Below are 27,202 nucleotides of genomic sequence, written 5' to 3' on the forward strand. Positions count from 1 at the left end.
TGAGAAATTGTGCTTTACAGAAGTAGGTTTCCTGTGCTGCTGGAGAGCCATTAGGGTTGCATGTGTAGTTCTTCTCTACATCAGTTTGAATGGAAGTGTATTGTTCTTCTCAGGTCCGGTGAAGCAGGAAATGAAGACTCTGTCATCTATTCCTCTGTGGTGAAGGAAGACAGCTCTGCAATCTATGCCACTGTGAATAAAACACAAAGGCAAAGCAAAGCAAAGTAAAACCATGTCATGTTTAATAAAGAAAAAGCTGTGCATTTGTTTATAGGAAATAGCTTTGCCAAAATTAATCTGTTGTGTATCTCAGCTGAAGTGTTTCTTGTTTCACCAGTCTCTCACTGTTGTTGAGTCTCTTTTTTCTCTTCCTTATTCTGTTGCAGTTACACCCAATCTGACGCAAAGCAAGAAACTGCAACAACTATGATGTGATGCTGAACCTAATTTTTGGATTTTGGACTACTGTCATCTAGAGTAGCCTATAAGAGAAAGAACTTCATCAATTATCTAAATGTTTATCATCAATATTCTGCTTGATATGAAACAGGAGGATCTATTTAAAAGTTGTGAGACAATGACTAACTTTTTAATGACCAGATCTAGAATATTTTTGTACATAGGCTATGTTGCATTTCTAAGCAGGGTAAACAATTTGGGTAAGATAAAAAGAAGAGGGTGGGATGCATGGAAAATCTCCCCATAAATCACACCCTGCTTCTATGGGATAATAGCATGGTATGTTGACTGGGTTTAAAAAATGGTTTAAATGTCTCTGAATTTTTTTATTTTTAGCTAAAGATTTTTTTTTTTTTTTTTTTTTTTACATTTTAAAGTAGTAGGCTATTATATATCATGCACTGTATGCATGTATTAAAGGCCAGACTGCACAAATGCAACTAGTCGCAACTCCTTGCAACAAAACAGTTTTAAGGCCAGTCCACACCAATGTACTGTAAAGGTCCTTGCACACTGGTGCGTCTTTTCGTTGCGTTTTTTTTTTTTCATTGTTTTTTCAATTTATTTCATTGTTGTAAAAAAAACGCAACGAAAAGACGCACCAGTGTGCAAGGACCTTAACTCCTTGAAACTGCCACTGGGGATAATGGTTGCAAGTAGTTGCATTGGTGTGGACTGCATATATATTGCTTTGCTATGCTAACGGCTAACCAGTGGTTAGGGAAGCTCAGGAAATGATCAAATTTGGTAAGAATTCAATAAAGCTTCTCAGTTATTTGATTGCAATCATTTTCACCTGTTGAATAGAGCCCAGCATGTGAGTTCACACTTCTGGCCTGCCTGAAGTAAGTACTGTATAATTCCATGATGTATAGTGTTGAATATGTATCATAGCGTTGCTGTTGTATTTCTGTGTCATTTACCTTGTTAGAGTGAATTAACCACTGTGTGGTTGATCTCGTTAATTGGCTGTTATGTGTGTGCAATATTGGACAGACTGCTACAGCCCAAAAGTACCAGTACTCACATTTATTTCTTACCGTATTAAAACTATCAATACCACAATATAGAAATACTCCATTACAAGTAAAATTATTTTATTATTAAAAATGTACTTGAGTAAAAGTATGAAAGTATTGGCATCAACATATACTTAATAGTATACCAACAGTAAAAGTACTGATAGTGCAGAATGTCCCCTTTCACAAGTTCAAAATGTTAAATGTATACAACATATTTTGAAAATAGAAGATCTACAAGCTCACAATGTGATGCATGAGCTTGTAGATCTGCTATTTTCAAATGGCTGAAATATATATACTGTATATAGGGCTGAAGTGGTTAGTGTGTTTTGTAATAATAATCAAAATCTACAAAGTAACTAGCAACTAATTGTAGTGGAGTAAAAAGTATTTTCTTCTGAAATGTAGTGGGGTAGAAGTAAAAGTATTGAAGATTGTAAATAGTGAAGAAAGTAAAAAATACCTCAAAATTGTACTTAAGTACAGTACTTGAGTAAATGTAGCCTACTTAATTACTTTACACCACTGCTACAGCCAGTATTATTTATAAATCCTGCTGCCTCTTTTTCACTCTGTGACTTATTGTGCATTATTAGTTTAGGCCTGTATGTGTTTTGAGTGAATTGGTTTGGACTTACTAAATCGTTTAAAAGCCTAAAACCACTCAGTTTACATAGTAATTTTGCTTAGTGCATGTTAAATCTGTAGACAGACAGTGTAGTTTTGTTTATGACCACTAGTCTATACCCGTGGGGGTAAATATATTGATGCTGAACATTATTGTGCCACCTTGTGGAACATGTTAGTATTAATTTAATTTGTATAGCCACTCAAACCATTTGTATTATAAGAACATCTTTAGTGGCTGTGTTCAAATAAAATGCTTAAATGTGACCCGTGGACTGGAGGACCCCGCACCTTAGTTTTCATTCAGGAAGTACTTGATGTCACTGCTGCTAATATGTTAGTAACCTCCAGCAAATACCCTATAATAGAATTTTACTTATAATCAGGAGTTCAGTTTGTCAGATATCTGCTTTTTTATAGTCAATGTCAGCCATCATTAGTCAAATTTAAAACAAGATGACAACAAGTTTGGAACCAGAGGTGGTTTGGGCTCCAGCTGATTTGTGTTTTTTTCCATGCACATCAGCTGGAAAGAGAGCACGGGGCAGACCAAGGACCAGATAGGGTCATTAATTATACTGTATCTATTCTCCGCACTGGCCTTAAGGCCCTGGGATCCCCCAGTAGAAGTAGCTCTTGTGGCCCGGGAAAGGGGAAAGGGACCTCTGGGATTCTCTGCTGGAAATGTATTTCTGTGTCACTCTTACCTCTAAGGGAGTAAGGGCAGACAATTTAGCTGCCTAAAAAACAGTATGTGGGAACATGGTTTCAGCTTCAAGACCACTGTAATCAACTTTGTATAACTTACTTTTTAGGTGATTAGGCCTCCAAACCACGGGGAACAGCATAATACATTTAAATGTGTTTTCCATAATGTTCTTAGGAATGCTCCCCCTGGATCTTGTGTTGAAGGGTGTGCAACTTGTGAGCAGACCCTAGCCTCAGGTAAACCAACCCCGGTGTGACTTCAGATTATCATGTGTCTTCTTCTACAGACCGCTGGGTGGGCGTTTTGCAGAAACCAAAACGTTGAAGAGCCAATCAGCGTCTGCGCTCAGGGCTCTGTGATTGACAGACGCTGTTTTTCTCTTCCACTTTTTGGTTTCTGCAAAACGCCCACCCATTTCCAGGAGACCATTGAGATCTTTCAGCAGAAAAATTAGACATTCAAGTCTAAGTCATTCAAGTCTGCATCTGATATAGAATGCTATGTTGCCTAGTGGGTATTGGTGGTATTGCTATGTCAGGTCAGCAGGGGAAAATAAATAGGAAAGAACACTGTCCTGGAGACTATAATTTATTCGACAAGTTGTGAGCTGGTAGATCTGTTATTTTAAAAAAGAATTTAGAAAATGTTTGAGGTTAAGTGGCATTGTTGAAATTGCCAGGGTAATCACTGTGCTAGACCACATATCTCAGTAAAACATGCAAGTAGCCTAGGCTAACCAATCTTTACAACTTAAGAATTTTTACCTGGTATCCTAGTATCTTTGTGGCGCTACATTGTTCTTGCACTCTACTTAGGCTATGTGACTATTTACCTTGTTTGTTGACTGAGTTTTAATGCTTGCTCTGCTTATTCCGATCTCTAAATCGCTCTGGATATGAGCTAATATAATATATTTAGATTATGTTATAATCCAATAATAAACATGTTTATGATGCCATTATTAGGCCAAAAGGCTACGAACTCACTTTTAACAATGATTTACGTTCTCCAAATGTTGAATACAATGGAAATGAAAGACACATTTAAAACAAACAAAATGCTTTTACATTGCTTTATTCTTTTTTCAGCTGTTACATGCAGAAAAAGGCTTTATTTTGAATGGTCTGTCCTTTCTGTAATCTTACATTGCTTGCTTACAGTACATGGCTTTGCATTACTCAAGAGCTGCACACACAATCCATACATTGCGAGACAATACAGTATTGGAAATAAATACATTCATGGATTTGCTGTAGATTAAATACTTTTTGGGAACAGTAATGTAAGGCAGTGGTTCTCAACCTGTGGGTCGGGTCACCACATGATTTTGGGGGGGTCCCCAGATGAAGTGACAATTTAAGGACTTTTAAGACCTTTTTAATACCTAAAAAAAAGAAGTGGAAAAATACCAAACTAAATGTAATGCCTCAACTCCTACAATTCCAAATTCTTGTGAGGGGGGGGGTCTGAAAAAGGTTGAGAACCACTGATGTAAGGCAAGGTGTATAGACTCAATTGTAACAGTAATGGTTTACTCTCTCCACACTTAAAACAAACAAAAAGATTTCAGATTGCTTGATTATTTCTGCTATGTTGCATAGAGAAAAAGGATTTCATTCTGTGAGACGGCTTCACTCTTCATCTTTACTTTTCTGTATGGGGAAAGATATACATATATGAAAATAGTAAACTCACTTTCACAGCCGCTTTAAAGCATTTTTAGATAATGGTCAAATTGTGACATTTGTGCAGTGGTGGAAGAAGTACTCACATGTTTTACTTAAGTAAAAGTAGCAATACCACAATGTAAAAATACTCTGTAAGTAAAAGTCTAGTATTCAACATTTACTTGAGTAAAAATACAAAAGTATTGTCATCAGAATATACTTAAAGTACCAAAAGTAAAAGTACTCAGTCATTATGCATTATCCATTTCACAAGCTCAAAATGTATACAAATCATAGTTTGCCCTCATGAAGACCAGTTGCTGGTCGAAACATGTTGACTTTAAAATTATATGTAGACAGGATTAAATTACCTTTTTTACGCCATCTCCTCCTCTTTTTCATGGATGAAAATCTTTTACCACTGCATTTGTCAGTATGTATAGGTGCTTACCTTGCCCGTATCACGACCCTTGGTTCTGAGTTTGTTGACCTGGGACTCGGCCATGTCAGCCCTTTCTTCTGCCTCGTCCAGTTCATGCTGCTGCTTACGGAACTTTCCAAGATGGGAGTTGGCTTGTTCCTCCTAAAATATTATATGGAGAATTATTCAAGATGAGTTATTTACTTTTTCTTATCAGGACGATGAATCAATTTTGGCCTTGCCTTCACAGGTTTTAGTTAAGCCACTGGACCACTACTCTGTGTCACTGACTGGAGTAGCTTATATGGAAATATATCTAGATGCTCCATAACGGCACACTGCAAAGAAATCACTGCGCTTTATTAAAGGGTCACTCTTAGGTTTTAGACCTTCGTCAAACTTTTAACTTTTCTCTTCTATCCCGGATTTGAACCCGGTTTCCTGCGCAAGTCCTGACATTTTTACCATTGGGCTAATAGAGCCTGTCTGCTTGCTCAGGGGATAAATTGAATCAGGTCAACATTTGTGTCTGTGTCTAGCCTGTGTCTAGGTGAGACATGTAATGACCTTTGACAAATGTCTCAGGGAAACAAAATACAACCACCCCAATTGTATAAGTTATATTGTATTAACATACTCTGGTGAAAAGGATGAGACCGCACAGCTCTTAGCCACGATGCAAAAATGTATTAAAAGGTACAGGAAACCAACGCTTCGACAATATAGTCTTCCAAACTCTGAGCCACTATATTTTCGAAACGTTGGTTTCCTGTACCTTTTAATAGGCTACATTTTTGCATCGTGGCTAAGAGCTGTGCGGCCTCATGCTTTTCAACATTATAACCTGCCGTGGTCAGCACCTCATCAACACAGGTGTGCGCTCCCTCCTTTGTGTTTGATTAACATACTCTACCATACAGATTGGATTACATTTTATTCATAAAAAAAAGTGACATAGTGCAGATAGTTCCTAATATTCCTATAGTGACTGAATAGCTGAAATACTCACAGCGTCTTCTGCACTTCTCTTGTAGGATTTGACTTTAAGCTGCAATTTATCCACCAGTTCCTGGAGGCGGTTCACATTTTTACGATCCTCCTCTGTCTTCATTAAGAAAACAATTAACATTTTAATTCAGGTAAGCTTACATAAGACCAAAGGTGTATTTAAGTCAGCTGAAAATATAAGGATTGTACCTGATAGGTTAGCTCTTTGATGCGTCTTTCATATTTGCGAACTCCTTTTACCAACTCAGTAGCCTTTCTTTGCTCCATTTCCAATTCCGCTTCCAGCTCCCTTACCTTAAAAAGAAGGCATAAGTATGAGTATACTACTTTAATGTGAGATTAGGAAAAACGGAGAGAGAAAAACCTGTCCATCTCCGTAGGTTTTAAAATTACTTTTTTCTTCTAGGAAAAACTGAGTAAATTTAGCTGGGGGGTACCCAGCAAAATTTGTTAATACAGCATCAAAATCATTTTAACCACTTTACCCATATTTTATGCTTTGGCTATTCGAAAATAGCAGATATACAAGCTCACAGCGCGTCACTTTGCTGCTGCTAGCTGCTACATCTAAAAACTTTTTATAATTTTGCAATTCTTAACACAAATCATCTCTTCTGGGGGTCCCTGACACAAAACATTTTCAGATGGGGGACGGCGGCCAAATACAATTTGGGGGGTCCTTGACACGAAAATGTTTGAGAACAAGTGCCTTACAGCACAAAACATATAGTTTTATGAATCAAGTTTAGTCGCTCACCCTGGCCTCCAGTTTCTGGACCTGCTTCTTGCCACCTTTCAAGGCGATCTGCTCCGCCTCATCCAGACGGTGCTGCAGGTCCTTGATGGTCTGCTCCATGTTCCCCTTCATGTGCTCCAGGTGAGAGCTGGTGTCCTGCTCCTTCCTCAGCTCCTCGGCCATCATGGCAGCATCAGTAATAGCCTTTCTGGCCTTTTCCTCTGCACTTCTACACTCCTGCACGGCCTCCTCCACTTCGTTCTGAAGCTGGGACGTGTCTCCCTCAAGCTTCTTCTTCTGGTTCAGTAGACTGGTGTTCTGAAATCAGAAAAAAAACAAAACGAAACAAAACATTGTGATTTGTAAGATGATTTTAGAATTAATGAATGAATAATTTTATTTTCGTGTCTGGCTGCCTCAACACAGCCCATCCCTTACACGATTGTTCAGACACTTTTTTAATAAGAGAGAGAGAGAGACAGATAGACAGTAACATGTTTTATGAGAATCAATTCATCGTAAGTTTTGTCATTAGTCTTTCTGAGTTGTGATGAATCCATTTGAATGGCTTACCTGAGAGTGCAGCAGTTGAACTCTTTCAGAGACATCACGCAGTTCCTGCTCAGCCAGCCTCCGGCCTCTGTCAGTCTGCTCCCCCATGGCCCTCAGCTCATCCAGTTCAGCCTGCATCAGATTGTTGCGTCTCTCCATAATGGCCATGTTGTCCTTCAGGTCATCATTGGCATGAAGAGCATCGTCCAACTGCAGCTGGGAGTCCTGTTAAAAAATATGAATAACCATTAAACAAAATGGCATATTTTTGGGCGGTGAAACCGCCCCTATATGTGAGGTTTGGACATCGACATTCGCTGCACTGTGATTGGCCACCATTGTACCCCCCACCTATTGTACCCCCCCAACCCTGCGCTGTGATTGGCCGCCATTGTACACTATGGTGGCCAATTCAGGACTATTCAGGACTGTGATTGGCTAGTGAACACATGACACATGTGCATAGCCCTATAAATAGGACTATGCACTTAAAAAAAACACATTTATGTTTTTTTTTAAAGGGATATTTCACTTTCAAAAACACTTTTGGTCATTTTATCATCTACTCAGGCCTTTGTGAACCCCCCAGACAGTTTTTAAGTTGCTTGATTAATTATTTAGATATTTGATATTCATGTTATCAGACACGCCCCCTTCCTATACAAACCCATTGTAACTTCAAACTCCATTTTAACCATGTTAGATCATCAAAAACACCCGTCCTTGGTTCTGGTGACTCACCCTGCCCTCCTAATGCGTGAGGGGGCCGTGTTTTTCCGATTACTTTTTTCATTTATTTTATTTAATTTTTTTATTGTATTTTATTTTTTTCATTTTCCAAAAAAAAAATTAAAAATAAATGAAAAAAGTAATTGAAAAAACACGGCCCCCTCACGCATTAGGAGGGCAGCATGAGTCACCAGAACCAAGGACTGTGTTTTTGATGAATCTAACATCGTTAAAATGAAGTTTGAAGTTACAATGGGTTTGTATAGGAAGGGGGCGTGTCTGATAAAATGAATATCAAATATCTAAATAATGAATCAAGCAACTTAAAAACTGTCTGGGGGGTTCACAAAGGCCTGAGTAGATGATAAAATGACCAAAAGTTTTTTTGAAAGTGAAATATCCCTTTAAGTTAGGGGTGTACAATGGTTGGTCCACAATATTACTTTTCTTTAAGTGAACTTCCATCACTGTGATGACCACTGTGACCACACCGCCCACTTCACACTGGGTGATTTTTTTGTCTCTTGCTTGTCTGTCCCCACATGATTTTGGGGGGGCCCCCCAGATGACAGTAAAGTGACAATTTAAGGACCTTTTAAGAAAGAAAAATGAAATGAAACAAGACCATTACTGCATCAAAAGTAATCAACAAACTGTACTATAAAATCTGGTTAAACATTGGCCTAATTCTCAAATAATATAAGAAAGAGGCAAAAAAGAAAAGAAAAAAAAAGCCAATTGGCAATTATCACAATGTTTATCTGTGGAACTCAGTCAAACTAAATGTAATGTCGCAATTCCTACAATTCCAAGTGCTTGTCAGAGTGGGGGGTCCCCAGTTCAAATATGATTATTTTGGGGAGTTACATAATGAAAGCTATTGACTTATAGTGATTTGATTTATAGTGAGCAATATTTCTGTTTTCACAACAATACTATACCTTCAGATGGGATTGGAGTTGCTTGAGTTGTTTCTGAGCTTCTGCTGCCTGCCTGTTGGCGTGGCTGAGCTGGAACTCCATCTCATTGAGATCTCCCTCCATCTTCTTCTTCAGCCTGAGAGCCTCGTTTCTGCTCCGATTCTCGGCATCCAAGTGCCCTTGCAGGGTGTCTACCACTCTCTGCTGGTTCCTCTTGGCCAACTCCATCTCCTCATCCTTCTCAACCAGTTTACGCTCCATATCAGCCTTGACCTGGAAGAACTCTAGTTGAGCCCTGAGGATCTTGGATTCCTCTTGCTCGAGGGACCCCTGATGATACATCATATCACAACATGAGAAATGTGTCTGACATTGAGCCGATAAACTTATGATATCTTTAGAGCTTATTCCTCACCTCAGCTTCCTCCAGAGCAGCCTTTGTCTCGACTTTCTCCTGCTCCAGCTGTTTCCGTGCCTTCTCCAACTCATGGATGCTCTTTCCTCCCTCACCAAGTTGCTCAATCAGGTCAGAAATTTCCTCTATTTTTAAAAAGTATTCAAATCATTTTAAATTGGTCCCGGCCGTGCAAAGGTATCCTTAATATCCATTCGATATATTAAAAGCATTTGAACCATATAGTCAAGAAGAGAGCCTTGAAATCTTTTAGTATATTCTGTATATTTGTGTCTCTTTCCAAAGAGCTCCTCCAACGTACTCTCCTTATTTTAGACCAGGAAGTGCTCCATCCCAAAACATGTATAGACATTAAAGGTTAATGAAACCATAGTACCTTGAAGGTTCTTGTTCTCTCTCTTCATGGTCTCCAGATGGTCCAGACACTCTTCATATGAGTTCTTCAGTTTGAAGAGCTCGCTGCTGAGAGACCTGGCCTCTCTCTGGGTGCTCTCCAGCTCAGTCTGAGATTCTTCATACTTCTGCTTGCACTCGGCCAGGACCTGGTTAAACAATGTGTCACATTAGATCAGAAAATTCTACATTTTAAGAAGTAACTACATGTTATTTTCCTTATGTTTTATATTACCCTGTCAAAGTTTCTTTGCTTCTTGTCCAGAGCTGCGGCAGCAGCATTAGATCTCTCCACGTCTGCCATGAGATCTTCAATCTCGTTCTCTAGCCTTTGTTTGGTTTTCCCCATAGAGGAGCATTTAGCATTAACAGCCTCCACGGCTTCCTCTGCGTCCTGTAAACGCTGGGCTAACTTCTTCCTATATTCACAGGGACCAGAGCGAATTAAGATGAGATACGGCAAACAAAAATACAGTAATCCAAAAAAATATTTCAGGTGGTATATTCTTCATGTATATAATCTCCTGGAAACTTTACTTAGTGTTGTAAAGTAACTAAGTACATTTACTCAATTACTGTACTTTGAGGTATTTTTTTTACTTTACTGGAGTATTTCCAAATTTCTTTTTCTATTTGAGAACTTTAGTTAGTTACTTAGTAGATTTTGATTATTATTACAAAACATACATTACCCACTTCAGCCCTATATACATTTAAGCCATTGACATTCTGCACAATGAGGACTTTCTACTTTTGGTCCCTTAAGTACATTTTCATACAGTACCTATACTTTTGTACTCGAGTAAAAAAAATTATGCCAGACTTTTACTTGTAACAGAGTATTTCTACATTGCAGTATGATACTTTTACTAAGTAAAATTTGTTTTACTATATATTATACTTTTTCCACCACTGGGCTTTACTCACTTTGCGTCCTCCAGCTCCTCAGTCCTCTGGATGGCATCAGTCTCATACTTGGCTCTCCACTGAGCCACCTCAGAGTTAGCCTTAGACATACCTAGGGATGGGACAATATGAAAATGATATGTCACGGATTACTGTGGCAAAAATAATTGCGATCAACGATATTATTGCGAGAATCAAAATATGCTTAAAACTTACAATGCCACTTTTGTTAACCACTTGAACCCCCAGCATCCCTTTTGTGGGGGCAACGTTCGCCAAAGATTGCAGATCTACAAGCTCAGCTATTTTTGGCGAATCGATTTGTATAGAGTGAAATACATGTAAGAGCGTACCAAATGCACTCTTTACAGGTCAGTTTTTATTAATTATAGAGGGTTTAAGTGGTACTGAATTTGCAGCTCAACAAAAGATAATTCATCCTAGTGTATGACAGAGGGCAATTTCACGATAAATTTAAATCTCTGTGTTGCGATTATTGATTATTTTATCACGATATACGATGATAACGATGATTGTCCCATCCTTCTAGAAGACATACCCCGTTGCAGCTCCGACTTGGCCTCCTGCTCCCCCTCATACTGCTCCCTCAGCAGGTCACAGTCATGGCGAGCAGACTGCGCCGCATGGGCAAGCGCATTCTTTGCCTTTTGTGGGGGGAAAAATACGTAAATGGTTTATGAATACACTTAGCCGCCGCAAAAAGGACTAGATGTAGAATCCACAAATGAAATAATAAAAATCCATATTATATCATCATTGTCAATATATCGAGCGATACTTTTCAGGAAATGGAACCTGTATTTCCAATGGATCCAATGTAGTTATTATTTAGTCACGTTAAGCTGTTGTTAATACTTTGCATTGGTTCAATATTTATAAAACCCACAGACACACTTAACCACTCAACAATAGCAAAAATAGCAGATCTACAAGCTCACAATGAGTAGCGATGCGTTGTGAGCTTGTGGACCGGCTATTTTTGTAAATTGTGTGAGACTGTAAAATGCAGAAGTAGAGCATTATTTGTAATATGTTGGAATATGGAGATACAAGGTTTCTGTCAGACAGCAACAATATATTAATTCATTTTGGCCCACAACCCTTTTATGAATGAGTTTGTGGTAGTTACATCAATATATATTCTACATATTCTACCTTGACTTCCTCCTCCAGTTGCCTCTTGAGGTCCTCATTCTGCTGTGTGCATGACTGCTTCCCTCTGGTCAACTGGGAGATAAGAGTGTCCTTCTCCTCCATCTGCCTGATGAGCTCACCTGCAACCAAACGCCTTTCAATTGTTTTAATGTGTAACATTTAATATGTGGCTCAAACTCAACCTCCTGAATGAGCTGGATAGGAATATATTTGTTTTGTCATCACCATTTTAACAGCGTCATACCATTCTCAGTTTGAAGCTTTGCTTTCTGCATGGTGAAGTCGGTAATGGAGCGTTGACCTTCCTCAGCTTTTGTTCTGTATTCAGCCATCTGATCCTCCAGAGTACGGCACATTTTTTCCAAGCTTGTCTGAAAACAATATTTACACAAAATGTATTATGAATCAGCAGGAAATTGAACATGAAATGATGCTACATGACTAGGAACTTGGACTCACTTTGGTCTTCACAGTTTGATTCGCGTTGGAGACCACATCCTCAAGCTCCAGCCTGAGCTCGCTCTTCTCTTTCTCCAGCTTCTGCCTGACTCTCTGAAGGCTGTCGATCTGCTCTCCCAGGTCAGCCACGCTGTCTGCGTTCTTCTTTCTCAGAGTAGCTGTGGTGGCCTCGTGTTGCAGAGTGGACTCTTCGAGGTCTCTGCGCACCTTCTGGAACTCAGCCTCTCTCTTCTTGTTCATCTCGATCTGGGCGGCGGTGGCTCCGCCGGCCTCCTGCAGGCTCTCACTGATCTCCTCCAGCTCTCTGGACAAGTCTGCTCTCTGTTTCGCCACCGTGGCTCTGGCAGCTCTCTCAGCCTCAAGTTCTTCCTCTAACTCTTCAATACGGGCCTGAAAATAAAATGTACATATTTATCCCAACACTTTGTTATTACCTCGGCTGAGGTAATATTTTCACCCCTGTTTCTCTGTTTCTCTGTTTATCTCAACCAGATACAGAAGGATTTGCACTAAACGTGGTGCAGAGGTTATAGGAGGACCTGATTAGCTTTTCATGCAGATTGGTCAAAAGTGGATGCGGCCTGTCATAAAATGCACACAACTTCTGAACGGATTAACATAATACTTGCCACAGTACTGATCACATCGTTTTGTCGACAACCTCCAGAGGTTGAGTGTCAGTACCCTGTTATGCTCTAATGCATCCTTAATTTATATTTGCCAAAACTGGATGTGGCACCAGAAGCACCACAACACTGTAAAGAAAACTACTACCTTGGAAGAGTTCTGTGCTTCACTGGGCAATTCTTTTCTTCTAGTACATGCAATCATGGCATTTCATATCGCATTCATAGTTACCTGCAGCTCCTTAAGTTTCTTCTGAAGTTGAGCTCCCAAAGCCTTTTCATCCTCCATTTTACTGTTTAGCTGGCTAATCTCAAAGTCCTGCCTATTAGAAAGAAAAATGTGTTCATACATTTCATGTAAAACAAAACAGACAATTAGGGCCTCTGCGTTTTGTAAAAAAACTATTGTAGATTAGATTTGTAATGTTTTGCGTGATTGTCATATAAAATAATTTACTTCTTCAGCCTCTCCTCGAGTTGCTGCTTGTCGTTCTCCAGGTCCATTAGGTTCTCCTGGGTCACCTTCAAATCTCCTTCCAGCTTTCTCTTTGATCTCTCAAGATCCATCCTGACTTTTTTCTCTTGTTCCAGTGATCCTTCAAGCTATACAAACGTCCATAGTATCACATACAGTATAAATCTGCTGCTATGCTCACGCACATTTATATCTTACCTCAGGCACTATGTGTAAATATGTAGATAATTTGTTAATTTCATTTGATTGATCTCTCTTCCCCCTTGCCCTCCCCTTCTTCTTCTTCCCTTCTTTTCTTCTATGGAAATAACAAAAACGAAAGAACTTGCACAAGAACGAATTTCACCCACTTTTTTACTTCTGTAAACCTGTGATGTGACAATAAAGTTCTGATTCTAGGAACTCTATTGCTATGACAATTCGTTATTATTGACTAGGACAATAATAGTGCATAAAACACTCACATCGTCAAGCTGCTGCTCCAGCTTGGTCTTGAACTTGGTCAGGGTGTTGACCTTGTCCTCCTCACTCTGCAGGTCGTCCAGCGTTTGCTGGTGAGCCTCGTGAAGAGCCTTCTTCTCCTTGGTCAGCTTGGCGATGGTTTCATCCAGCGCTGACATCTCTTCAGTCATGCATTTAACCTAATGTTGTTGTTTTAAATATATATATAAATATATATTATATATATATATATATTTAGTGTATTTCAGTTGCTTGAGTCATACAACTTTGGTTCTCAAAGTGGGGTCCGTCCGGGGACCCCCAGGGGTCCTTATGTGGAGGGGGTTCCGGGGGTCCCCAGCAAAAGTAGTTAATGTAGCATCAGAATCATTTTAACCACTTTATCCATTTATATAATTTATGTTGGCTATTCAAAAATAGCAGCTATTTTAGAATTTCTTTGAATAATGTAGATTTTTTATTTAAAAAAAAAATGTAATTCTTCTCTTCTGGGGGTCCCTGGCACAAACTCTTTTCAGATGGGGGTCCGCGGCCAAATAGTACACATCAATTTGGGGGGTCCTTGACATGAAAATGATTGAGAACCATTGTCTTAAACATTACCTTGTTCTCGGTGGCGTTCTTCTCCCTCTCCACTTTAGCCAGAGTGAGCTCCAGATCATCAATGTCCTTCTTGAGCTCTGAGCAGTCGTCCTCCAGCCTCCTCTTCTTAGCGGTTATCTCTGCGTTCACCTCCTCCTCGTCCTCCAGTCTCTCCGTCAGCTCTTTGGCTTTGGCCTCAAACTGTACCTGGCTCTTGATCAGACGCTCACAGCGCTCCTCGGCATCTGAGAGATTGTCTAGTTCCTATTAAAAATATATATATATATTTGGGGATTTCCTTGAATTAGATGATTATGAAAAACTTTAGATATGTTTCAGGAAAGGAGCTTTTGTTGTGGCACATTTTATATGTCAAGCTTGGGAGAGAAGACAGAACACTATAATTCTGAGCTGTAATGGAATGTTAATGTGAATATAAACATGTTGTAAGCGTAAAATGGTGATGTCTTATAAGAACCACTGACATAGAACCACTGACATAGAACCACTGAAATAGAACCACTGAAACAGAACCACTAACATAGAAACATACGTTTTTTTTTAGAAAACCGTTAGGATTTAGAAGACATTGATAGAATCGGCCTCAGGTCTTAATGGGTTAAAAAACAATGTATTTAAATATTTCATTTTGTAATGGTTTTTGTAAACAATGATTTATTGAACATTTATGTGACGTATGTTGATATGATGACTTGACTTACAGACTGGACGTTGAGCTGCAGGTCATTCTTCTCTTGGAGAAGAGTGACCATTTTTTCCTCCAGTTCCTTCCTTCTGGCTTCAGTTTTAGCAAAAGTCTCCTTTAGCTTGATGAATTCGTCCTTCATGTTTGCCATCATCTTCTCAGTCTCAGCTGTTTTCAGCAGAGGCTTGATCTTGAAGTACATGGTCATCCAGGGCCAATTCTTGACACCCAGGAAGGAACGTATATTCCACTTGATCACCATTAAGGCATCCCTTTTGATAATAACAGTTGATTTTCAGTAATTCACCTTCTATTACGGTATGAGCTGTTACAGGGGTCATCGCCATGCTGGCTTGTGGTGGACATTTTTGTCAAAATTCAATTTTTGCCATGGACATACAAAATGAGTAGACAAACACTAGCCCTAAATGACCATTGCTGGTCTGTAACTCTGAGAGTGTAGTGTCATAGTAAATCAGTGTCATACATATTCTGAAGAACCTTGAGAGTGACATTCAGTAACTGGGTCTTATGATCAAAATAAGAACATAAATGGTGTGTAAAAACAAGACACATTTGTCAGTTTACAGACATATTGATGACCCTGGGCCCTGAGCTGTTTGCTTTGAGTTTTATACTGTACCTGCGCTCTAAAAGTTCCTTGTAGTCCAGCCTGGCGAGTATTCCTCTGGCTCTGGCCTGCATTCCAGTGATGATGAGAGCGAGACGGTCGTCTCTCATCTCCTCAAGAACACCCAGGAGACCAGCTTTGAAGAACACCTATTATGGATAGAGGACAATTTGTGAACAGAAAGACAAAAACAATTACATACATTTAAACAATATTCAGGAAGGATCCAAACATGACACAAAATTCTAAAATATGGGAGATTTTATAGTAATTTAATACAGCCTTGAGCCCTGTAATTGTGTCTCAGAAAGTCCTGATCGAGGCTATATGCAAAGAACCCAACCTATTTCTTTAAACCTAGTAACTAGTAACTAAAAATTTCAAATAATTGTAGTGGAGTAAAAGTATAATATTGGCCTCTGAGATGTAATGGAGTAGAAGTAAAACTACAGAAATTTTAAAATACTCCACTAAAGTAAAAAAGACTTAAAAATAAAATTGTACTTAAGTACAGTACTTGAGTAAATGTACTTAGTTACTTTACACCACTGACTACAGTATTCACAACACCAACCTTGGTGTATCCAAACTTATACTGCTGATGATCAATATCTACGGAGGCCAGCAGTTTTTCCGAAGCCTTCTTGTTATCCATGAACTGTCCCTCAGGGATAGCATTTGGATTGAGAACACGGTATCTGAATCAAACATGGTAAACACATATTTAAAATCCAGTGATGGAAGAAGTACTTGCATGTTTTACTTTTGTAAAAGTATCAATACTGCAATGCAGATAGTCACGTATTCAAAATTGACTCGAGTAAAAGTACAAAAGTATCGGCATCAAAATATACTTAAAGTACAAAAAGTAAAAGTACTCATTGTGCAGAATGCCCCATTTCACGTTCAAAATGTATGAAAAATCTTCAGAAAATAGCCGATCTACGTCGCATTGTGAGCTTGTAAATCTGCTATTTTCAAATGGCCAAAATATATATAGGGCTGAAGTGGTTAGTGTGTTTTGTAATAATAATACAAATCTACTAAGTATAGTAAAAAGTACAAATTTGCTTCTGAGATGCAGTGGAGTAGAAGAAAAGTATTGAAAATTTGAAATACTCCAGTAAAGTAAAAAGTAAGTAAAAAATACATCAAAACGGTACTTTAGTACAGTACATGAGTAAAAATGTACTTGGTTACTTTACACTGCATAGAACATAAATTTAGAGGAGCAGTTGTAGGTAAAAAAGCTCATGTTCAACCTTTGTTTGAAGTCTGCATACTGGACCCTGTTGGGGAAGCCCTTCCTGCAGATCCTGATGCCTTCCAGCACGCCGTTGCAGCGTAGCTGGTGCATGACCAGAGGATTGTCCATGGCCCCGGGAGTCTTGGACTCGTTGGGGATCAGGCAGCGCACAAAGTGGGGATGGGTAGACCTCAAGTTGGTCATGAGCTTATTCAGGTTCTCCTGTGAGTTTAACGAAGAAAATGACACAATCTTATTGATTATATTCTGTGTAGAGGTTCAAAAAGTTAAAGATTTTGTCCTGCAAATGTTCACCCTGTGCAAGGCAGACACCGTCTGGAATGAAGACCCCTTCTTCTTTTTTCCAACAGCACTCTTGTCCTCTATAGATGACATGAAAAGGATAGACCGTTATGGGTTATCAGTAACATCTTGAATATAAACTCCTCACAAAATGTTCGGAAAATTAACTTATCCTGAGGGGACAAACATGGCATCCTTCCATGGGGGCAGTGTTGCTGCTTGGATCATACACAAACTCTCAACAAAGTTGCAGGACCCATGCTCAGGTAGCCTACCAGTCACACAACGAGAACGATTACCAACAAAAGCATATTAGGGGATTTTGGCTGTTTTCTTTTTTTGGGTGGCGCTACCCACATGTTTAGCTGTGTTAATCATTCCATGATTGAACGATCCTTACAAGTTATTCCTCGTTGTAAAGGTGACTATTCAACGATTAAAATAAAATAAAATACAATACCAATTGGTATTACTCAAAGGGAGAAATAATCGACCGAAATTAAGTTTCAGATTTTTTTTTGTGAGGAGTTTAGATGACATGAAACGTATTGACCAACTCCTTGAATATTTACTGAACTCCATCTAGTACTCACACATACCTGCGTCTGAGCCAGCGTAGCCTGCAAACAGCACACCCAGTAGCTTGAGGTTTGACTTCTGGAAGAGACCGACCACCGTCTCGTTGAGAGGGTCTTTATTCTTCACTAACCAGTTGGAGATGTTGTAATCCACCGTGCCGGCGTAGTGGACCAGGGAGAAGTGGGCCTCGGGTCTGCCCTTCACAGGCTTGGGCTTCTGGAAGTTGGGATGTTTGCCCAGGTGGTTGTCATACAGCTTGGCCTTGAATGTTTCATCGCTGGCCTTGGGGAACATGCACTCCTCTTCGAGGATTGACATGATACCCATGGGCTAGAGAAACGTGGGGAAAGAGATGCCAATATATTCATGCACGTACTGTTCTAAATCCTAAGAGTTTACTGAAAAACATATGTTGCTATATACAGTATATAGCAAAAATCTAAAATGACACAGATGCTTTCCCGGTTTTAATATGTTAAATATAACTGTATTGAAAATGTAATTATTAAAAAAGTATATCTGGGATATGCTTTATTACTAAGTATCCAACCTTCTCAATGAGTTCAATGCAGGCAGCCAGGTCCATGCCAAAGTCAATGAACACCCACACTATGCCCTCCTTCTTGTACTCTTCTTGTTCCAACACAAACATGTGGTGGTTGAAGAACTGCTGCAGCTTCTCATTAGTGAAGTTGATGCACAGTTGTTCAAAGGTGTTGAACTGAAAGGGAACACAAGAACTTGAAAGTTGAAACTATGGTTTGTAGGAGGTATGCATAAGAAATTAGAATTGCAGCAAATTGGTCCATTGATGGAAGCTATAGTTATTTATGTTAGGACAACTCATGAATGGATAAAATATTTTTGTTGAATATAAAATTAGCAATATATTTATTTTGGTTTTGACGATGAATTGGATCTGCTTTCTATGTACGGTACTCTGAGAAAGCACATTACAGTACATCTCCCTACCAATAGGGACTCTGAATCCCCAGGACATAAAAGTAAATTCAAAACGACAGGTGGTCAGCTGGGGTGGTGGAGGGTGAGCAGCAAGTTTTAAAGCAACAGCAGCAGGCATCAGCAGCACGGACAGCAGTAGGCAGCAGCAAAAGGCAAGCAAGGAATGAGCAATGCAACTTCCCCATTTAAATCTTCTATTATGAAGTGAGTATGTGCTTAGTTGAGAATATAAGCATGGAGCTGAGACCGACCAATGGTCGGCCAGCAGCAACTGCACTGTGTTCCCTGACAGAACTTGCTCTGCGCATGTCTGTACCAATAAGCGCGACGCTCATTTGCTTTTACTATTGAGTGATGTAGACGCTATACTTTTTCTTCTGTAACCATCATCACAAAAGGCTTTTTCAGCTTCACAATTAACATAAATATGATAAAATAAAATATTGGCTAAAATAGATTATTAGATATTATTTTGATATCGGTTTGATACCGAAATTGATACTGATATGGTGACCGATTAATCGCGCATCCCCAAATACATCCGAATTGACCCGTAATTGGCCTTTTTGTATTGTATTCTGTTCTCAAAATGTTCTTGCTTTGTGATATTTTCACAGACAACAATACTAGTATAGATTATATAATATTAAAACCATCTCATGACATTTTAATTGTTAAAGAAATACTCACATCAAAGATCTCAAAGCCTGCGATGTCCAGCACACCAATGTAGAACTGACGAGCATTCTTGGTGTCCAGAGACTGGTTGATTCTCACCACCATCCACAGGAACATCTTCTCATACACTGACTTGGCCAGTGCTCCAATAGAGTAGTAGACCTGCCAAAAGTCACGTAGTAATTGAGCCTCACAAAATTAATTTACCTTCATTATATATACAGTATATATATTGCTGTGTTACTGTAAATACATAGTACAATAACTGACACTCACTTGATTGACACCTTGACCTTTGGTGACCCATTCATTTCCTACTTTGACCCTCGGGTGGCACAGGCCCTTTATAAGGTCAGCGGAGTTTAAACCCATCAAAAATGCGATTTTGTCAGCATCTGGACCAGAAGATTGTTGAGACATTTCAATCACTTATGCACATTATCTTAACCCATTAAGACCTGAGGCCGATTCTACAAATGTCTTCTAAATCCTCAACAGTTTTCTGAAAGACTTATGTTGCTATATCAGTGGTTCTCAAACTTTTTCATGTCAAGGACCCCCAAAATGTATTTGGCCCCCATCTCAAAATATTTTGTTCCAAGGACCCCCAGAAGCAAAGATTTGAGTAAAAAAAATTCGCTTTAGAAAATATATATATATTCAAAGATTTGAATTTTGAACTAATGTTCACGATTTAAAAAAAATAGCAGATCTACAAGTTCATAGCGAAGTTGAGCTTGTATATCTGCTATTTTTGAAGAGCCCAAAAAATCTAAAATGACACAGATGCGTTGGGTTATACAGTAGACCCATATTCAGGTTTTAAATCATGAAATCTTACCCTCAGTGCCATCAGCCTCTGCCTGTTCCTCTCTCTGCTTCGTCTTGAACTTCATGTTGCTATAGTGCATGATGGCACCAGTCATCTTGTAAATGCCATTCTTCTCCTCTTGGGTGAAGCCCAGCACATCAAAAGCTTCCTAAAACGGGAGATTAATTGTTTTATAAGTTGGTTTTGGACTCTATTGCCCCATTAATATCCCTCATTGTGTTTTATTTATTACGTACTATTATAGTACTTTTTTATTATTTATTTTAAACTTTTTTATTACCTTCAATAGTTTTGCACTGTTGTGCTTTTGCATTTGGATATTGCCCGTTATCACACACCTGTCTGCCCAGGAAATGGGTCCCCTCTTTAATTCTCCTATTTTCTTGGGCATTGTTGATTGTCCAATTGAGAGATTTTCCAATCTAAGGGTCATTTTGTCTCTTTTGTATCAAGCTCTTTGAGACTGTCATTGTGATTAAGGGCTATACAAATAAATGACAGTGGTAAATGTTATTATTATTATTATAGTTTTTATCCACAAAGTCACCTACATCAGTAGCCATCAGCTCTTCAGCATCATTGATTGACGTTACAGTTATCACTCCTTGGGAGATGTAGCCATAGTCATAGGGGTTGCTGGTGACGAGGAGCATCTCTGTGGAGCATCCAGAATACATTGTTAATGTTTATCCTATCGTGAGTATTCATCAGAATGATATGGTTTTATGTTTCAATATTCACCCAGCAGTTCTGGCTTCCTTTGGGACAGAATCTGGTAGAAGATGTGGTAGTCTCTCTCAGCTTTGAGCTGATAAGTGACACGGGACTTCTCTAGCAGGTCTGAAAGACATGGACGTTTTAACTTGATTATAATTTTTACTGTTTAAATGCATGCATCAAATTTATACAAATGGCCTTTATACTTACAAGTCTCAACATCAGCAGATGACAACTTGCCAGTAATGCCAAAGTGAATCCTGATGAATTTACCCTAAGAAATACAGACAGTTTGGTTTGGTCTTTTTGAGGACAGAACATCTGGAGCATGAATTGCTGCTAGTTATTGACACAAAAGCACATACTGTACAAATTGTGTGTGTGTGTGTGTGTGTGTGTGTGTGTGTGTGTGTGTGTGTGTGTGTGTGTGTGTGTGTGTGTGTGTGTGTGTGTGTGTGTGTGTGTGTGTGTGTGTGTGTGTGTGTGTGTGTGTGTGTGTGTGTGTGTGTGTGTGTGTGTGTGAAAACGTACAAATCTGGAAGAGTTATCATTCCTGAGGGTCTTGGCATTCCCAAAAGCCTCCAGAGCAGGGTTAGCCTGAATGATTTGATCTTCAAGGGTTCCCTAGAGATGAGCAGATTTCTTATCAAAAGCTGTTTTTAAGTCACTACAGGTTCGGTGTGAGGGCCACTAACGAGTCCCTCACAACTACATCGCACCACTGATCTGACCAATATGCCCATATATGGAGATCTCTGTATCTCTCAGTCCTTGTCCCTTTTATGCCCATATATTATGGAGATGATGTCATCAGTATATGCCCATGTGGGCATGCCCCCTTTTGTGCCCATATATGGAGCTGACTGGTTTGTTTGCACCTGATGCCTAGCCTGGGTAAACCCCTCCCTCCGGAAAACTCATTTTCATTTTGAAAATGAGTTTTCCGGAGGGAGGGGTTTACCCAGGCTACCTGATGCCATGAAGACACATTGAGGTTAGACAACACACTCCATATTTGGGCGTAGCTGCATTGGGAACTCCTTATATGGTTTTAGCTGAGTCATAGTGACATGAGTGTGACGACGTGGTCCGCCGGCCGGTCCTCCCTTAAGCCAACTTTAATATAAAATGCAGCAAGATACCTTTTACTGTACAAGTACAACACACTAGATCAGGGGTCTTAAGCGTTGAGGGCAAGGACCCCTTAGCTGAGAGAGAGATGAAGCAGGGCACTACATACAGTATTGTATAAAATTGTGTTGCAGATTAAACATTTTCATAGATATCATAGATACATTCATAGACTTGCTAGACACTCGCAGCACTTATCAGGGTTGTGTAAATGAATGAGTTTTTTTTCCAGACATTTAACCACTTAAACCCTCAATACTTAGTAAACTTGACCTTTGGCCCTGTACTTGGTCTGCTCTTTTCCCCCCTCCACACCAAATCTCTTTGCCGAAAATAGCCGATCTACAAGCTCGCAACGTGTCACCAAGCGACGCGTTGTGACCTAGTAGATCTGTTATTTTTATGTTCCCTCCAGAATAGGGCTCATGCTAGGATGTATAAAAAGAAAAAAGGTTCCTATCACACAAAGATGTAGTATTAACTCTGAGGACCCCCTAGGGGTCCCGGACCCCCTGTTGAAGACCCATGTGCTAGATTTGACAAAAGAAACCTTTTTCTCTTCTGCAGCATCCTTCTTTCCAGAAACGGCTGCTATGCTGGCAAAATACTGGATGACTCTTTTGGTGTTCACAGTCTTTCCGGCACCAGATTCTCCACTGGAGATAGAAGAACAAAGTTTTTATTGTTGTTGTTTTTTTGTTAACAAGAAGAACCTTTGTTTGTGTTTTTAGCAGATCAAGGTAACCATGTTAGTGTAATGCTTTACTCACGTGATCAAGACAGACTGATTCTCCCTGTCTGCAAAAGTTAAAGAGAAGGTTTATATGATTTGTGGTACTAATTTTGGGCAGTCACATTAATCTATCAACAGTGTTTTGTAGTCCAGAGGTTCTCAACCTGGTGGCCTGTGAGGATATTGAAGTGGGCCCCCACATAATTGGCAAAACACTAAATCTTTATTGGGGTGGCAGTGGCTCAGGGGTAGAGTGGCCGGGCTGGGGCTCTCCCCCATAGTTAGTGTCGAAGTGTCCTTGAGCAAGACGCTGAACCCCTAATTGCTCCCGATGAGCAGGTTGGTGCTAGGTTGGTGCCTCCGCCAGCGTTGTATGAATGTGTGTGTGAATGGGTGAATGGCACCATCGATGTAAAGCGCTTTGGATAAAAGCGCAATGTAAATGCACCATTTAACATTTAACATTTATTGATATTATAACATTAATATTTATAAAATATATATATATATATATATATTGTTTCATAAATTGTCTTTTTAATTATTATTTCAAAACGTAAAAAAAAAACAATTTTCCTGAATTAAGAAATTCCATAAATTAGAAAACAAATGTTTAATATACGCGTTGTGAGCTTGTAGATCTGCTATTTCCACTAGCTTGGGTCCTGAGGAGACACCACATTTCTGTTTTGGGTCTCGAGCTAAAATGTTTGGGAACCAGTGGTCTACACAGTGTCACGTTTTCTAATAAAGTGAATATCAGGTTTACAGTACCTTTCAGCATGTATTGGTAGGCGTTGTCAGAGATGGAGAAGACGTGAGGAGGAGCTTCACTCCTCTTCTTGCCTCTGTAGGCGTCCACCACCGACTGGTCGTACACTGGCAGCCACTTGTAGGGGTTGACAGTCACAAGGAACAGCCCTGAGTAGGTCTGTGGAGTAAGTCAGTGTCACATTAGTGACATTAGAAAGGCACATAAACTAGATCAGTGGAGCTCAACCGCCAAAATAATCATATTTGAACTGGGGACCCCCCAAAATAATCATATTCGAACTGGGGACCCCCCATCCTGACAAGCACTTGGAATTGTAGGAGTTGAGGCATTACATCAAGTTTGACTCGGTTCCACAGATAAATATTGTGAAAATAGGCGATCTACAAGCTCATAACGTGAGGTTGTAGATCAGCTATAAGTTTTTTTTTGCCTCTTTCTTATATTATTTGACAGTTTTTATGTAGTTTGTTGATTACTTTTGATGCACTCATTTTTAAGGTATAAAAAATGTCTTAAAAGCCCCTAAATTAGAAGGTCAGACGGCTCTCATGCATTGAAGGAGGCATGAGCTCGGCCCTGGCCTCCCTAGGTTGGCAGAGGGAAGGTAGTGCCCAGGATTACACGCTTAGGTATTGGCGCTAGGGTGAAAAAATAGGGGTTACAAAATCGTGGGATAAAAATGTAGTAAAAAAAAAAAAAGCCCCTAAATTCCCACTTCACTGTCATGTGGGGACCCCACCGGGGGTCCCGAACCACTGAGCTAGATGATGTTCACATTTAGGTTGCAATGACTCACATAGATCATCCAGGCTGCGTAACGCTCTTTGAGGTTAAACAGCACGGCAGGCTCATGGAGGAAGGTGAACATCGCCATGTCTTCAATTTTATCATACTTTGGCGGGTTCTGGGGATGGATGTCTTCCAGCCTATGGGTGACTGTCTGAAAAAAAGAGACATTATGGTATATTAACATTTCTTATGGTCATACTTTTCATCTTTGTTTTAAAATAAGATATTAGAGTGACTTCTGTATCGTTACAATGTAAAGAGAAAACATTATTAAAAGCTGACCTCATTTATACCAGTGGTTCTCAACCTTTTCAGGCCGTGACCCCCCAAAATAATCATATTTGAACTGGGGACCCCCTACCCTGACAGGCACTTGGAATTGTAGGAGTTGAGGCATTACATGTTGTTTAACTCAGTTCCACAGATACATATTGTGAAAATAGCAGATCTACAAGCTTCGCAAGCTATTTTTTATTAAATATTTTTTTCTTATATTATTTGACAATTTCACCCATGTTTGACCAGTTTTATAGTATAGTTTGTTGATTACTTTTGATGCAATAATGTTCTTTTATTTTAGGTATTAAAAAGGTCTTAAAAGTCCTTAAATTGTCACTTCACTGTCATCTGGGGACCCCCCCCCAAAACCATGTGGGAACTCCCTGGGGGTCCCGACCCACAGGTTGAGAACCACTGATTTATACAGTATGTTTGACACACTCACTTTTCCAAACTCAGTGTCCACTGTGACTTTGAAACTGTCTCTGCTGGTGATAGAAGCCTTGACATACTCCACATCCGGGTCGGGCACAAAACACTCCTTCTTCATGTCGAAGACCCGGGTCTGGGCCTCCAGCCGCTCCTTGTCTGACTTTCGCAGAAACTGAGCTGCGGCCCCGAACTCCTTCATGAGAGCGTCCCCATTCATCTCTGAAGCGTTTAGGAGTTTACCTTCCAAAGAGACAACACCTAAAACACAGTGGTGGAGGAAGTACTCAAATGTTTTACTTAAGTAATACCACAATGTAGACTGTTACAAGTAAAAGTCTGGTATTCCACATTTACCAAAAGTAAAAGTACAAAAGTATTGATATCAGAATATACTTAAAGTACCAAAAGTAAAAGTACTCATTATGCAGAATGTTCCATTTCACAAGTTCAATATGTATAAAAAAAAGCTTTTGAAAATAGCAGATCTACAAGCTCACAATAAAAATATAGGGCTGAAGTGGTTAATGTACGTTTTGTAATAATAATCAAAATCTTCAAAATATCTTAGAATCTAAAGCTGTCAAATAATTGCAGTGGAGTAAAAAAGTGCAATATTTGTCTCTGAGATATAGTGAGGTAGAAGTAAAAGTATTGCAAATTAGATAGCCTACTCCAGTAGAGTAAAGAATACCTAAAAATTGTACTTCAGTACAGTACTTGAGTAAATGTTACTTTCCACCACTGCCTAAACATCCAACCTCCAAATAGCTTCTCCATCTCACAACTACTTTTTGATGCAATCGCAAGATTTCCCAGTGTCACTGAATTAGACATTTTAAAATGGGCAAATTAATAATGAAAGAAATAAAAATGTTTTGTACACCAACTTACAATGAATGAATGTTAATGGGTTATAATTAGCAACATCACATAATGGTGATTATTTGAAGTCAGACATTAAAGTTGATTAGAATGGAGATGATGAGAACTAGTGAGACAGAACTATAGCATTTAAAATGTGTAATTACTACTGCCTACATACAACATGAAGTGTTCCATTTACGTAACATACACTGGACTTCTATCGAGTCCATTATTCTGTATAGCCGGATAGTCAAGCCAAGTGGTATGACTCTCACACTGCTCAACATATTGGACATTTAAAGAGCTGTTTCACGTGCAGCCTCACAGGGTGGTTCCAACATTCCCTAGCCATGGTACAGTAGGCTAAATCTCCATGAACACAGATGTAACACAGTATCCTCTGAAAGCTTTGTTTCAATAAATCACTCAGGAGATAATAGTATTAAAGGCGGCTGAACAGAACGTTACTATGTCACACAAAAAGTGACTTGCCTTGTTTTGCGACCCCAGATTACTTGGATACAGGGTTCTCTCTGGAAAAAACTGCATGGATATAAAGAAATTAAAAAGTACAATACAATACAATACTATTAATACATTTGCTATTCACAATTGGTCAACTTGTCACTCCAGTCCAACTACCTGTGTCCTCTTACCTTCAGGTGCCCTGGTGCTCTGTGTCCCCGCAGCTCTGTTGCTGTCTGTATATAAAGGCTAGCATTGGACCATATTTAGAAAGAGGTCATAAATCCACTCACACTTCTGTTTTGGATGGTGGAGGTGTGGGTACATCTTGGACCAGTATGGCTAGATACAATGACCTATGATTAAGGACAGGAGGGCAGCAAGTGGAAATTAGAACATCACCCGGTGTTCTGCTTCCTATTCTCCTATAAGAATAGGAAGTCTCCTATAAGATGGTTTTGTGATGCTTTTAGACATTTCAGAGCACAACCTTTGTTCCAAACCTCATATAGTACATTTTTACGGTAATCTAATTTAAGTTCATATACGCATATTAAAACCGTAACATAATATATGTTTCCCTCTCAAATCCCACCTCACTGTATATATTTTTGCTCAGGATTCATTGAATGTATACAGTAATACCAGCTGTTGGAGGATCATTTTTGTATTCCACTCATCAAATCCCTGTTAAAGATAATGCCTATAAAGATCAGTTGCATACATTTAAAACAT

General features: G+C 39.3%; 2 protein-coding genes across 3 annotated transcripts in view; one reads left to right on the top strand and one right to left on the bottom strand.

Moving 5' to 3' along the window:
• The window catches only part of LOC308086536 (B-cell receptor CD22-like), a 31,155-nt gene extending 30,217 nt beyond the window's left edge, over nucleotides 1–938 (top strand). The window contains exons 10-11 of one of the 2 annotated variants that reach the window (XM_080430105.1): nucleotides 114–224; nucleotides 387–938. In XM_080430105.1, coding sequence (XP_080286231.1) covers nucleotides 114–224; nucleotides 387–435 — 160 coding nt within the window. In that variant the 3' untranslated portion in view covers nucleotides 436–938. Of the gene's footprint in view, nucleotides 1–113 lie in introns of both variants that reach the window. The other variant, XM_080430104.1, reaches the window with a different exon arrangement.
• Nucleotides 54–25,355, bottom strand: LOC308086535 (myosin-7-like; the record flags this gene model as incomplete). Its single annotated transcript, XM_080430103.1, has 38 exons — nucleotides 54–190; nucleotides 4,936–5,067; nucleotides 5,915–6,010; nucleotides 6,103–6,207; nucleotides 6,671–6,967; nucleotides 7,223–7,426; nucleotides 8,872–9,180; nucleotides 9,266–9,390; nucleotides 9,642–9,807; nucleotides 9,894–10,077; nucleotides 10,586–10,676; nucleotides 11,124–11,229; nucleotides 11,741–11,859; nucleotides 11,985–12,111; nucleotides 12,200–12,589; nucleotides 13,058–13,148; nucleotides 13,283–13,428; nucleotides 13,765–13,941; nucleotides 14,366–14,608; nucleotides 15,067–15,322; nucleotides 15,694–15,830; nucleotides 16,256–16,379; nucleotides 16,944–17,149; nucleotides 17,243–17,310; nucleotides 17,830–18,139; nucleotides 18,360–18,530; nucleotides 19,463–19,612; nucleotides 19,727–19,845; nucleotides 20,292–20,430; nucleotides 20,834–20,937; nucleotides 21,024–21,122; nucleotides 21,210–21,273; nucleotides 21,531–21,623; nucleotides 22,681–22,786; nucleotides 22,901–22,928; nucleotides 23,638–23,794; nucleotides 24,435–24,578; nucleotides 25,152–25,355. The coding sequence occupies 38 exons, from the start codon at nucleotides 25,353–25,355 to the stop codon at nucleotides 143–145; spliced, it is 5,835 nt and encodes a 1,944-aa protein (XP_080286229.1). The 3' UTR covers nucleotides 54–142.
• Between the last annotated feature and the right edge of the window lie 1,847 nt (nucleotides 25,356–27,202).

The sequence above is a fragment of the Gymnoscopelus braueri genome (assembly GCF_963280865.1).
Source record: "Gymnoscopelus braueri genome assembly, chromosome: 6".
NCBI lineage: Eukaryota > Metazoa > Chordata > Actinopteri > Myctophiformes > Myctophidae > Gymnoscopelus > Gymnoscopelus braueri.